This window comes from Argentina silus, assembly GCF_951799395.1.
Source record: "Argentina silus genome assembly, chromosome: 22".
NCBI classification, from domain to species: Eukaryota; Metazoa; Chordata; class Actinopteri; order Argentiniformes; family Argentinidae; genus Argentina; species Argentina silus.
In genome coordinates, this window is record NC_139676.1 from 4178934 (window position 1) to 4193933 (window position 15000).

Sequence of the window (15000 nt, forward strand, 5' to 3'; positions counted from 1 at the left end):
CTACATAATTCCATATGTGTTCCTTCATAGTTTTGATGTCTTCAATATTAATCTACAATGTAGAAAATAATAAAAACCATTGAATGAGAAGGTGTGTCCAAACTTTTGACTGGTACTGTATATAAAATATGTACTGTAGGGTAAACACTGAATACCGCTAGACACTGGTGAGAAAGACATTAGCGTAAATGCTAATGTTTTCACTGCTACTTTAGCGTAAAAGGTGGCTATACAGTACGCTAGTTTTGGCTATGAAAGGATGTTGACGTATTTGGCCCTTTGCGTCAGCCCTGCAGGAGACCAGGACGTTGGGTTTCCAATGTAGGTCTGCATCTCTCACCACCAGTCAGTTAAACAGAGGCTGTTTTCACACTAGTAGAGTAGTAGTAGTGTGTGTCTGTCTGTGTGTGTGTGTGTGTGTGTGTGTGTGTGTGTGTGTGTGTGTGTGTGTGTGTGTGTAAGCGTGCATGTGTGTGTGTGTGTGTACGTGTAGGCGTGCATGTGTGTGTGTGTGTGTACGTGTAGGCGTGCATGTGTGTGTGTGTGTGTGTGTGTGTGTGTGTGTGTGTGTGTGTGTATGTGTGGTATGTTCGCTCGCGCGTGCGTGTGTGTGTGTGTGTGTGTGTGTGTGTGTGTGTGTGTGTACACTGTATTCTCACAATTAGTAGTCACAAGGCAGTGGTGCAGAGTGTATTCTGTCACTCAACGCTCAACACACACAATAGATAACAGCTGGCCCAATAGCAAACACCTCCACCTGCCTAACACTTGACGTGGAGCATGATACAGCCTTCATGAAGCGTTATGTAGTCTCATAGAGCCTTATAGAACATGCAGAGGGCCTTATAGAGGCAGCCGTAGGGGATTCTAACATTATAGGATGAATTGAGAGATAAAGTACGAGAAGAAGGTTGACATTTTGAAGATGTCACAGCTATCGGACACCGTGGGCTGTGATCATATCAGATCATATCATATCATATCTTATCAGATCAGATCAGATAATCTCATCTCATCTCAAGATCATATCATTTCTTTATTTCTTTAGCAATTACCTACCTACGCTGTGTGGAGGAAAATAGGAACTGTCTGCATGGACTCTCTCACACACACACACACACACACACACACACACACACACACACAGTGTCTAATCCGCAGCCTGAGGCTGAACAGTTCCCTGGTGGGTCTCAGAGAGTGTTTGGCAGCAGTAGAAACAGCAGGACTCTCTCCTCCTTCAGCCACCTCGGCACAGAGGAGGGAACCACATGACTCATTATGGCTGTCAATACACACTCACTCAACCCCTGAACTACTCTACTAATACTCTGTGTGGGTGTGTTTTGTGTGTGTGTGTGTGTGTCTGTGCAAGTGCATCAGTGTGTGTGTCTGTGTGCGTGGTTGTATGTGTGTGTGTGTGTGTCTGTGTCTGTGTGTGTGTGTGTGTGTGTGTGTTTGAGTGCATGAGTGTGTGTGTGTGTGTGCGTGTGTGTGTGTGCGAGTGCCTGAGTGTGTGTGGCACACACACACACACACACACACACACACACACACACACACACACTCTCCCTGTCTGAATAAGAGTGTTGCTGTGTTTTCCCCCAGCAGGTTGTGTTGTTGCATCTCGATGTTAGTGCAACACCCCCTCTTCAGGAGGAGAGGGAGTGAACCGGTGTCCCAATCGTTCCCTTCTCTCCTCCTGAGTGGCATCATTTCATAACCTCTCCTCCTCTCTCCTCTATCCCCCTCTCCCTCCCTCCCTCCCTCCCTCCCTCCCACCCTCCTTCTCATCCACAGCTCTTCTCCATCGTGATCTTCGGCTGCATCGCCAACGAGGGCTACGTGAACCGGCCCAACGAGGTGGAGGAGTTCTGCATCTTCAACCGCAACCAGAACGCCTGTAACTACGGCGTGGGCATGGGCACCCTGGCCTTCCTCTGCTGCCTGGCCTTCCTGGCCCTGGACGTCTACTTCCCCCAGATCAGCAGCGTCAAGGACCGCAAGAAGGCCGTGCTGGCCGACGTGGCAGTGTCAGGTGAGGGGTAGCCGGGGGGATGGACGGGGGGATGGGGGACGGGGGACGGGGGGGTGGGCTTAGAGAGGTGAGAGGTAAGGTGGGGGAGAAGGGGGCTCAGAGGGGTGCTGGCTGACTTTGGGGTGTCAGGTGAGGGATGGAGGGGGGGGGTGGTGGTGGTGGTGGTGGTGGTGGTGGGGGGGCTTAGAGGGGTGCTGGCAGATGGAGAGTGTCCGGTGGGGGGGGGGGGAGGGGGGGTAAGGTGGGGGAGAAGGGGGCTCAGAGGGTTGCTGGCTGACTTCGGGGTGTCAGATGGGGGGGATAGAGGGGGGCTGGCATACGGAGGTGTTAGGTGATTAAGCAGGGAGGGGGGAGTGGGGAGGAGGGAGGGGGACATACTGTAGGGGGGAGATTGCTGGCGGACCTCGGGGTGTCAGGTGATATGGGGGGGAGGGAGGGGGAGATACTGTATCGCACAGGTTGCTCTCCTCCTCCATCTGTATTGACTTGGAAGAACTTCAACACATTCAGCCGCCATGATCTCTCTAGTATGTCCTTTTCTATACCTACCTACAGTATCTACAGTATCTAGCTACCATTTGGAGCTCCTGTTCCAGAACTGTACACCAGGGGAGGCTGGTGGAGGTAGAAATCGTGGAGGACGGGCTCATTGTAATCCATGGAACGGAATGAGGAATGGTATCAAACAAGCATGTTCCTCATTCCGTTCCATGCATTACAATGAGCCCGTCCTCCACGATTTCTACCTCCACCAGCCTCCCCTGGTGTACAGTTCTGGAATAGGAGGTCCAAATGGTACTGTACACATTTGCTGTATCCTTTCTGATCAGAATCAGATCACTTAGGAGGTTCTAACGTGACCTGTCCAACATGAGGCACCACTCGGGCTTCCTGTGATTCTGGCGCTACTTCCTGTGTCTGATGTCTCTCGTTGCTGCTGAGTTCTTGTGATAGGGGAAGTATGATAGGAGAGGGAGAGAGGGAGAGAGGGAGAGAGGGAGAGAGGGAGAGGGGGACACTTCCCTAACTATCTTATTAGACCTTGTTGTAGTGTCTGTGTCAGTGTCAGGGACTCTCTCTTGAGAACAAGAGTTATACCGTTACCGTAGGAACAGGTTGCCGAGAGACACAGAGATATGAGGGTCACAGAGTGTTGAGTAGGATAATGAGACAAGACAAGCTACCTATCTGCTGCTCTCTCTCTCTACCTCTCTTGTCTCTCTCTCTCTCTCTATCTTTCTCTCTCTCCTCTCTGTCTCTCTCTCTCTCCTTCTCTCCCTCTCCTTCATTCTCCCTTTCTTTCTCTCTTTCTCTTTCTCTCTCTCTCTCTCTCTCTCTCTCTCTCTCTCTCTCTCCTCTCTCTCTCTCTCAGATGCTTTATCATATGACATGAACTTCAGTACATTGATTTAGGTAACAGTCATCATCTATTTCTATCGTCTAAGTTATAAATGATTACAGTAATTATATTTATGGACAATGTGTGACTTACTCACAGTGCACAGAGCTTTCTCTGTAATTCTTGGAAAATGATTACAAGTCGTTGTTTTGAAATAAAAAATAGGTTCGACTTTTATTTGACTTTATTTGCTGACGTACATTTGGGAGCAAGCTCTTTCGTCAAAGCGTCATATCACAAGACAACAACACAGTACATACAAGAACACATGATTGCAACAAGCTCTGATCTACTTGTCATCCAAACCATAGACACAGGTGATCACCTTGAAACATAAACAAGGGATCCACAAAGGAGGACGAGAAGTGCTTGTTTAATGAATGAATCACCTGTCACCTTTTAACCAGGTGGTGCGACTTACTTGCAATTACGTTGGTCTTGTCATGTGTTCTTGTATCTACTGTTATGCTTTGATGAAGATCCGAAAATGAAACATTGTTGAAGGGGTCAAATCACCGTTCAGATCCTCTTTTCTATATATATATATATATATATATATATGGTACAGTACCAGTACCATATGAGCCTGAGGATACAGCTAATGTGTACAGTACCATTTGGACCTCCTATTCCAGAACTGTACACCAGGGGAGGCTGGTGGAGGTAGAAATCGTGGAGGACAGGCTCAGTACCATATATACAGTACCAGTCAAAAGTTTGGACACACCTTGCCAAGAGTGTGCAAAGCTGTCATCAAAGCAAAAGGTGGCTATTTTGAAGAATCTAAAATATCAAACATATTCTGGTTTGTTTAACGCTTTTTTGTTTACTACATAATTCTATATGTGTTCCTTCATAGTTTTGATGTCTTCAATATTAATCTACAATATAGAAAATAATAAAAAATAAAGAAAAACCATTGAATGAGAAGGTGTGTCCAAACTTTTGACTGGTACTGTATATATATATATATATATATATATATATATATATATACACTTCATATTCCGTGGACTGAGCACCCCACTAGCAGTCCAACTGAAATTGAAAAACGTTTTGAGCGCCAGCACTTTTCATCAATCTAGTTTTCCAAATTAAAACGAGCTCTACACATAACTCCGAATCGCTGTGACATTTCATCACACGATACAATCACGTTTTAAATGGCTAAAGCCAGATTTTCGGGGGTATGAAAATGACCACAGGATCAGATAGTAGAACCGTGTAAGGAATGTCTCCCCACCTCTCTCCCTCTCTCTCTCCCTCTCTCTCCCTCCCCTTCTTCCCTCTCGGCAGCGTTCTGGTCCTTCATGTGGTTCGTGGGCTTCTGTTTCCTGGCCAACCAATGGCAGGTGGCCAAGCAGGAGGACAACCCCCTGAGGGAGGGAGGAGACGCGGCCAGGGCGGCCATTACCTTCTCCTTCTTCTCCATCTTCACCTGGGTATGTTGTTATTGTCATCCCTCTGCCTTTTTTTCTTTTTTTACTACATTCTCTCCATTTTTAGCTGGGGTACGTTATCCAACACTGTTATTGCAACCCCTCAGTCTTTAATCCCTCTCTTTTACTAAATTCCCTGAATCTTGGCCTACTGTATATACCTCCCTTTTTGCTACATTCTTTTCATCTCTACCCGGTATGGTGGTACCACACCTTTATCATCATCCTTCTATCTCTATGCCTCCTCTTTTACCACACTCTCTCCATCATTACCGGGGTATGGTATCACACCATTGTCAGCATCCTTCTATCTGTTTACCTATATAAACATGTCTATAGTCTGTATTCTTCAGGCCACACTCGTCTTGTCAGAAAATGGACACGTACAGACTCTTGTTATCTCTGTTGTCCGTCAACGGAAATAACAAAAGTCTGAGTGGTCCTCTGTGGCTCAGTGGGTAGAGCATGGCGCTAACAACGCTTAGGTTGTGGGTTTAATTCCCGCTGGGACCATATATACTGAAATGTCTGCACTCACTGCAATGTAAGTCGCTTTGGATGAAAGCGTCAGCTAAATGGCATATATAGTATATATCAATGGATGACTCCCATAGAGAAACCGTTGTCTCAATCTGTAATTAATAGACACAGCGGATGAGTTTAGCCGTGGCGTTATATTTCTAGTGACAGTGTGTACCACTGTCACTAGAATACCACTGTACCATACCACTGTACCTAATTTTTACTGATTCCAATACTCCCTATCCTGGGATCTTTCTCTCTCTCTCTCTCTCTCTCTCTCTCTCTCCCCTGCAGGGCGCCCTGACTCTCTCCTCCCTGGAGAGACTAAAGAGTGTTTCTTTTGAAGAAGAGTACAGCAAACTGTTCACTCCCCAGCCCCCAGTGCCCCTAATTTAATACTGCTCGAATAAAGCTCTCTATATCTCTCCCTGCTTTTAACCCCTTTATAGCTTGTGAAATGAGACGCTCCTGCTGTATATGGTACGACTCTGGTTGTGTTCCAATGTCCGTTAGCTTAGCATAGCATAGCGTAGTCAGTGTATTGGTCATGCATTGTAGATAGTGTGTTAGCGATATTGAAACATAGCCCTGTGTGTGTGTGTCTCTCTCTCTATCTGCAGCATAGGCAGGGCTCTACCTCCGCCATTTTGTGAAGTGTGGTTGACTTACTGTACTTGTGTTCTGTTGTTGTTGTTGTTGTTTGATAGCTCCCACGTTGCAGTCGCTTTAATAGATTAGATTACCTCAAACGCCTGGCTCAGCTATCGAATAGAGGTTCGAATAGAGGTCTTTCCCGCTAACAGAGGTTATCTTTCCTTATCCAGAATGCTGTGATGAACACAACGGCAATTATGTTGAATCGTACGAATGTTAACGTTGGACATGATGTTGGGATCTTTTTTTCGGTGCACCCCTGATATGACGTGGCACATAGGTTACTGTCTCAACGCCAGGTAGTGCGTCATCCATTTCACACTGTTTCACGATGTGCCGATTCGCCTGCGTCCTTCAGCCATGAGCCTGGAGAGCTTGCAGTCTGACCAGCCTAGAAGAGACAGTAAATCTGGACAACAAGACAGTGACAGTTGGGGTTTAAATCAGGTTGGGGTTGGAGTTTTAAACAGCTCCAGAGCCATTTATAGACCTAAATAGAGGCCATTCAGGTTCAGGTTTCAACCGAAAGTAGAATAGAATTGAGTAGGACACTTTGTTATTGTCCGTTTGGAAATATTTTTGGGCAGACAAAAGTATAACGATGTGTTTACATGAGCTACATACTGCAGACTTGATTCATAGGTCTAAACTGAATAGGGGGTGAAGTCATCTGCTCAAATCCAATCGCTCATCAGTCTGTGTGCCTCTTAGTGTGTTTGCCTTGTGTAGGCCCGTGTTTTAATGTCAGTTTAGCCTGACATAGCATTATACACAAGATATCTCTCATGATCTCATCTGTGTGACATTTTTTACATTTTCACTGCGCTTTACTTTACTGTGCAGACACTCAAGCTGTGCTGCTTTGATACAGCACACACTGCCCCCCTCTGTGCCTTCTGTGGTGTTGTTTTTAATGAGAATTTTTGAATGGTATTTATCGTTGTCAGTTTTCTTGAAACCAAAAGAGTAGACCAAATGTTCTGTAAATACTGCTTTGATAACTAACTTACTCTCTCTGACTCTTGCAATCTAATCAACCTAACCTAGATTTCAGGGCAACTAATCAAATTTGCTTCCCTCTCCCTTTCTCTCTCTCTCTCTCTCTCTCTCTCTCTCTCTCTCACTCCCTTTGATTCATCATCCTCTGATACCTTTGTTTTTATGCATCAATCTATCGCTCATCCCCCTCTCCTAACCGCACCCATCCACACCCACCACCACACCCCCGCTCTCCCCCCTCCCGCCCTTCTCCACGCCCCCCTCCCCCCCCCCAGGCGGCCCAGGCCTTCCTGGCCTTCCAGAGGTACAAGCTGGGGGCCGACTCGGCCCTGTTCTCCGGCGACTACATCGACCCCAGCCAGGATGCTGCGGCCCCCTACACCTCCTTCACGGGCGGGGAAGATGAGGTGGAGGACGGGGGGTCTTCCTACCAGCAGCCCAAAAGCAGTGAGGCGGGGGCCATGGACGGGGGGTACCAGCGTCAGGACTACTGAGGAGGGGGTCCGTTGGTGGGGTGGGGGTGGGGGTGGGGGTGGGTTAAAATATCATGTTAGGGAAGGTAGGGGTGGGGAACAGCAGGGTAGGAAGGGGAGGTAGGACAGATCAAGGATTTGGAGGAAAGAGTCAAAGTGTGGTTGGTTGGAGCGATGTTGGAGCGAGCCATAGTTTGTTTTTCTATGGGTGGATGTGAGGGTAGGGGTTAGAGGTCAAGGGTTAGGGTGAATAGGGTTACCCTGTATATCAATGCTTGTGACCATACCAGTTTGCCTTCATCTTGAGAGGTCTGTTATTGGTCAGCTGCCCCCCCAACGATGATCAGTGTATGTCTATTAGGGATTACACACACACACACACACATACACACACACACACACACACACACACACACACACACACACACACACACACACACACACACACACACACACACACACACACACACACCTCATAATACACTTCAAACACACATACACCTTACACAATTAGGGTTTTGATACGGTATGGGATACAACCAGAGTTGAATTTTAACTCCATACAATATCAAGCCCGGTGAGTAATGACTTCTGATCTATTATTTCCAAGGAGAACACATATGTATGCCATGTTGCTTATCGTACTAACTCCCTTGACCTTAGCCTTAGCATCGTGGCTAATGTTTCTACTGCCTTGTCAATCCGTAGTTAGGCTCACAGCTCTTTTAGCCTCCCTCGGCACCATCTAACTTCCATCCAGGTGAGAGACAGAGAGAGAGAGACAGAGAGAGAGAGAGAGAGAGAGAGAGACAGAGAGAGAGAGAGAGAGAGAGAGAGACAGAGAGAGAGAGACAGAGAGAGAGAGACAGAGAGAGAGAGAGAGACAGACAAATAGAGAGACAGACAAACAGAGACAGAGTGTGTGTGTGTATGTGTGTGTGTGTGTGTGTGTGTGTGTGTGTGCGTGCGTGCGTACGTGCATGTACGTGCGTGTGCGTGCGTGTTTGCTGAGAAGTTTTAACAACACATTTCGATTCCTTGTCTTAGTGCTGACTGCCAACTGAAATCAACTGTCACTGGGCAACCCATACCCACCTACCTACATGTATCATTGGATATAGGCAAGCACAGGCAAAGCTTTTGTGGTATATTTGATCATGTGCTCCCCCCAAAAAACATGAAATCAGCACTACAGCTATATTTTTAAACTGTTTTGTTATAGAGTTGACACCATGTGAGTGTCCCAAAGGAATAAATAGAATTCCAAAGTTTTTCCGAGTACATGAAATGCTTATCTGCTGTTGTTTTTATGTATTCCATTGAGTATTGACAAAATACATCTGTAACTATATACATACTGAAAACTATCTGTGGAGGATTTTCTGGATGACATCAAACTGTAATTTCACCACAGATAATCTCATAACAGATTATGAATCAAATGAACGTCATGCATTGCGCCAATCCGGGACCTATCTATCTATCTCTCTATATATGTAAATCTATAATTCAATCTATAGGGGTGTTTGAAAAAAATATGACTTTATTTTAGGGCATTATGCTAGTTGTAAAGTATAAAACTATGATCTGCTACTCAGTATGATGTGTTATTGTGTTCATAAAGGAGAGGTCCTCTTTTACCTCCTTTCTGTTCTGCTTTCAGGGTCGGAGATGTTTTTATTTTGGAATAATAATTACAATGAAAATACTATTTACAAACAAAAAAAAATGTGACCAAACTATCAAACTATATATAGATGTAGAATTGTGTGATCTTTCTCTGTGTTCCAATAAACTGCAACAAAACAAAAAAGATGGTGTACAAATGTTTTTGATGTGATGAATTTTAACCAATAAAAGTAAATAAATGACAAACATATTTAGTTCATTTCTGATCTTGCTTGTTGTTTTAATCGGTACATAAAATGCATGGCAAGAGTGACAACTATTACACGATGTAAGAATCCATATTTTCTGTTCAGTTGCTGTTGATAAGGATGACATATTACCACTGAGATGAGACAGGGAGGGGAAATCATTTGAATACTTCTATCCAACTAAAACCCAATAATTTTAAGTGGCAAGTTACTTCGCCTGCTGGGTGGGCTACGTTCTTGCATCTAAAGCAGGAAACCTGGGTGTTAAAACCATTCCATGGCTCATTTTAAAGATCACAAAATGTGACAAACAGCGATGAGAGGAGGCAGCTTCTTGGTTCTGCCCGTGCACACGACAGTGCATTTTGCCTGTGTTGTTCTTGGTACTTTTCTTGTTGTGAGAGGCTTTTTATCACCCTGTCTTCCTTGCTCTCATTTCAAAAACCTCATACAGTAATTGTCCACAAGATGGTGGCAGAATAAAACAAATCATGGGGCGAGGTTGTCCCGCAGAGAGATCTATATTTTGTAGGAGGGTCAAAAAGTTCGAAGCATCTGCGGAAATGAACTGACTTATATAACGAAAGATTTCCCTCCATGCACCAAAGCCTAATCACACGAGCAAGACACGCATACAGTATAGAGATCGGGGGAAAAATGCACGGCCCGGTCCGCAACTAGAGGCCCGTGAGGACCCGAGCTCTGTTTTATCAACAGTTCCGCTCAAGATGGCGGCTCAGCGGAGGAACTTGATGCAGAGTGTAAGGATGAATATTTCCCCTTTTCTAGACAAGCCTGTTGACCAACGATGTTATCAAACAAGCTATTTTGCTTGATGGGCATAGCTAGTTTCTATATGTATCCCCCCCAAAAAGTGTCTTGAAACAAGCAAGTCACCAGCCGGGTGACTGCAGCATCATTAGCCAAACAGCTAGTTAGCCATATAGCCAGACTGTGACAGTGTCAGTCCTCTGTTTCTGCTTTACTTCTTCCACATTTGCTCGGACACAGAATAGGCATTGCCATTGCAAAGTGACAGTAAAGATGAATGGCTTTGCCATTGCAAAGTGACAGTAAAGATGAATGGCTATGCCTATTCTGTAGCAAGCTAGCTAGGTTGCCAGGTCGCCAGGTATGCATTGCAAACATGAAAGCCAGAGCGCAATGATAGCTGTCAAAAGTGTCAACACCTGGTTATTGTTCTCTTGTCATATAATAATAATAATAATAATAATAATAATAATAATAATAATATATATCGGACATTTAGCTGACGCTTTTATCCAAAGCGACTTCCATTGCAGTGAATGCATACTGTACATTTTTCAGTATATATGGTCCCAGCGGGAATCGAACCCACATCCTAAGCGTTGTTAGCGCCGTGCTCTACCAAACTGAGCACACATAACCAAACTGTCTCTGGGCCACCCATACCCACCTACTTACATGTATCATTGGATATAGGCAAGCACAGGCAAAGCTTTGGTGGTATATTTGATCATGTACGCCTCCCCCCCCAAAAAACAACAACATGACAGCAGCACTACTATCAATATGTTGATTGTGATTGATATGTGATTGTTTACTGTGATTACCATTACAGCATCAGAGCTGGACAGACGACCTGCCCCTCTGTCACATGTGTGGGGTGGGCACGGCCCCCAACTGTGTGTACAGCCCCGACGGCAAGGGTTCCCAGAGCCACCCCAACGAGGATGGACACTTCAGATTCAGGTACAGGCAAGGCTGTGGTCCTTTATGTCCCTGGTTGACCCTCTCACAAGTCTTTTCCTCGCCTCAGAGGGGAGGGAATGCTTAGGTTGTGGGTTTGATTCCCGCTGGGACCATATATACTGAAATGTAGGCACTCACTGCAGTGTAAGTTTTTTAAGAAGGAGTCAGAAGAAGCAAGGGAAGTCTTTTTGAGATGTGGTCACAATCTGCCTGTGCAAAGGCCTCTACAGGTGCAGGTGGTCCTGATGCAGGATGTAGGCAGGATGTGTGCAATTGTGGTATTGTTGATGAGGCTGACATCTTAACAACTTAATAATCTCTTTCACCTCCTGTGCACCTATGTTATACACTTCCATGTGTAGCTAGGTTGTAGCAACCTCATGATGGGTGCAGGGTGGCCCTCTGTGGCTCAGTGGGTAGAGCATGGCGCTAACAACGCTTAGGTTGTGGGTTTGATTCCCGCGGGGACCATATATACTGAAATGTATGCACTCACTGCAATGGAAGTCGCTTTGGATAAAAGCGTCAGCTAAATGGCATCTATATATAGATATATATATAGGTGGAGTAGGGACCTGAGAGGCCGGAGATGTGTTTTTGTGCATCGGTTGATTTTGAACAGACCCTGATTTTTGGTTTTGTGGTCTCTTGTCCACCGATCAGAGGCGAGGACGGCTGTTTCCTCTACGGTGTGTTTAATGGTTTTGATGGGAGCCGCGTCGCTAATTTCGTCTCCCAGTGCCTGACAGCGGAACTCTTACTGGGACAGCTCAACTCCACTCACACAGACGCAGACGTCCGCAGAATCCTCTCACAGGTGTGTGTGTGTGTGTGTGTGTGTGTGTGTGTGTGTGTGTGTGCGCACACACTCTGTAGATGTACATGTCTGGGTGTGTTTCCTGTTATGAAGGGCATATTGTGTGAATTTTTGCTTTTATTGTTGTTTCAAGGCCTTTGATGTGGTCGAGAAAAGCTACTTTGAGACGATTGATGACGCACTTGCGGAGAAAGCGACTCTACAGACCCAACTGCCTGAGGTAAGCATTTAGACACACACACACACACACACACACACACACACACCCACCAGTGACTGCTGATGCTGTTCAAGATTAGGGAACACGATTTCTTTTTTTTCACGAGTATGGCTTCATTTCTATTCCAGCCTAGTTGATGACTGTCATTCATATTCCATTCACCCAGCTCAATGTAACATAGATAGCCTTAGGCTATTGCATACCCGACATGATAGTAGTATTTACCCACCCTAATATATGCCATTTAGCTGACGCTTTTATCCAAAGCGACTTCCATTGCAGTGAGTGCTGACATTTCTCAGTATATATGGTCCCAGCGGGAATCAAACCCACAACCTTAGCGTTGTTAGGGTTAGGGTTAGCTCTACCAAACTGAGCCACAGAGGACCACCCTGCACCCATCATGAGGTTGCTACAACCTAGCTACACATGGAAGTGTATAACATAGGTGCACAGGAGGTGAGAGAGATTATTAAGTTATTAAGATGTCAGCCTCATCAACAATACCACAAGGTGAGAGAGATTGGAGTTATCAAGATGACAGGATTTGGTTTATATTATATTTAGTTTTGTTTTTAACTGAAGTTGGATGCTTCCTCTTCTGAGGTGCTTCCAATGACGCACGCACACACACACACACGCACGTGCGTGAGCAGGGCAGACTTTTGATGATTGCACATGAAGTTTCAGTTCTCACATGATTGAACTAAGAACTCTGAAAGTTAACGCTCCGCCGGTTACCATGGTAACCACCTTTCACGGCGGGGGTAATGCTTAGCCATTTAGAATGAATGTGCTCATCAGAGACAAAACGGTCTCATCAGCCATCTCATCCACCTCCGCTAACCTTCTCAACTCTCTCTCTCTCTCTCTCTGTCTCTCTCTCTCTCTCTCTCTCTCTCTCTCTTCCACTCTTCCCCACTTTTACTGTGCATTCTTCCTCTACCGTCCTCTTGTTTTTTTTTGTTTTTTTTGTTCACCTTGGCCTCTCTACTGCTCAATATCTTCTGCTCGGGCTCCTCATTCCATTCCTCATTCCCTCAACCCATCTCTTCAGGCTACATCTTAACAGTCCCTCCTAAAGACCGCTTCACCCTCACTACCCCCCCCCTATACTAACCCTAACCCCAACCCTAGAGACCTCTTCACCCCCACTACCCCCCCTGTACAAGTTCTCTCCTGCTAATAAAATAAATTAAAGGAAAAAAAAATAGCCTACTGGCATTACGACTGCCTATGGCCCCTGGTGTGAGCATTGATTACTTTGTCTTATGATGACTGATGGATAGATGATTAATTTACTTCAACAAATGTATTGTTGTAACTCGCTTTGGATAAAGGCGTCCGCTAAATGCCATAAATGTAAATGTAAATGTTTTCATTTCCACCCGTCCCTTTCTTTCTTTCTCTCTCTCCCTTTCTCTTCTCCTCTTTCCCGCTCTGTCTCTCCCTTTACCGTCCTGGATTTACATTTTGTACTTTACCCCCTTCATCTCTCTCTTTCTGCCCCCCCCCACCCCTACCCCATCTCTCACTATATCCCCTCTACCCGCCCCCCTCTCTCTCTCTCTCTCTCTCTCTCTCTCTCTCTCTTGTTTGTTTTGTTTGTTTGTCAGGTTTATCGGTCTTGTTTTGCATTGTGCTGCCATGTACGTACGGAACATTCCCTCAGTGAACAATAAAGTTGTGTTAAAGCTCTGAAACTCTCTCCCTCTCTCCCTCCATCCCTCCCTCCCTCTCTCCCTCCCTCCCCCTCCAGGGCGTGTCGTTCCACCAGCTCACCCCTCAGAAGATCTCTGAGAGGCTGAAGGACCTGGAGCAGGAGGTGTCTGGTGGAGCCACGGCCGTGGTGGCGCTCATCCTCAACAACAAGCTGTACATCGCCAACGTGGGTCGGTACCACACACACACACACACACACAAAGACGTGAACACACACACACACACACACACACACACACACACACACAAAGACGTGAACACACACACACACACACACAAAGACGTACACACACACAAAGACGTACACACACACACATACAGGCATACAAACATATACACAGTCACATACAGTATAGAGAGTATACACACACACACACTCACACACACACACACATACACACACACACACTCGCGCACACGCAGGACATTAGCTACATTTCGCTCCTAAAGTGTTTTTGTTCCAGAGAGTTGGTGTCTTGTGTTTAGAGCACTCATTGTTTTTAGTCCTCACCACAATTAGCCTAGTTCCTCCTGTCGCCCCCTCCAGGCCTTCCTACGTCCCCCGGCCTCAGCCCCGGGCCGAGGGCAGCGCTTCAGAGCCATGTACAACGCTGTTAAACCGTTTAGACTGAGTAAAACACATTTATACTGAAAAGGTTAGATTTGTCTGAGGTAAATGAGATGAAGAATGCGAAACAGAACTTTTCTCCCCAGGTGGTTTTGTTTTCAAATACTCGCTGACCTTTTAAACACACATGTTGAAATGACATTTGGGGCTCCGATTCAAAACACATGTTTGAAATGATATTCCAAAATGCCCACCAGTGTTATTCAAGCTGTGCGTGCGTGCGTGCGTATGCACGTGCGCTTATGTATGCACATGTTCATGCACATTCCCCGTGTTCTACAGTCTCTTCAACCCAAAGAGAGAAAGTTGAAAAGAAAAAAAAAATCTCTTTTGATATTATTTCACAAAATGACACTCGAGCCCATTTGAGGGGAAATGAGTGTTATTACAGGGAGCCAGAGTGGAGATGGTATAAATGAATCCATTCCATTCAGCAGCAGGGCCCTGTGTGGGTCGATAGAATCCAGACCCATTCTCCTAA

The 15000-nt window shown here is 45.7% G+C and overlaps 2 protein-coding genes across 2 annotated transcripts in view; both read left to right on the plus strand.

Moving 5' to 3' along the window:
- Positions 1-7542, plus strand: part of syngr1b (synaptogyrin 1b) — a gene marked incomplete at both ends in the record, with an annotated part of 181636 nt that extends 174094 nt beyond the window's left edge. The window contains 3 exons of the mRNA XM_083694056.1: positions 1798-2035; positions 4731-4876; positions 7324-7542. Of these exons, the coding sequence (XP_083550182.1) occupies positions 1798-2035; positions 4731-4876; positions 7324-7542 (603 nt within the window). The remainder of the gene's footprint in view (positions 1-1797; positions 2036-4730; positions 4877-7323) is intronic.
- Positions 7543-10122: 2580 nt separating this feature from the next.
- tab1 (TGF-beta activated kinase 1/MAP3K7 binding protein 1) overlaps positions 10123-15000 on the plus strand; it is a gene marked incomplete at its 3' end in the record, with an annotated part of 10781 nt that continues 5903 nt past the window's right edge. The window contains exons 1-5 of the mRNA XM_083693474.1: positions 10123-10159; positions 11002-11132; positions 11796-11949; positions 12083-12169; positions 13929-14061. Of these exons, the coding sequence (XP_083549600.1) occupies positions 10127-10159; positions 11002-11132; positions 11796-11949; positions 12083-12169; positions 13929-14061 (538 nt within the window). The 5' untranslated portion in view covers positions 10123-10126. The remainder of the gene's footprint in view (positions 10160-11001; positions 11133-11795; positions 11950-12082; positions 12170-13928; positions 14062-15000) is intronic.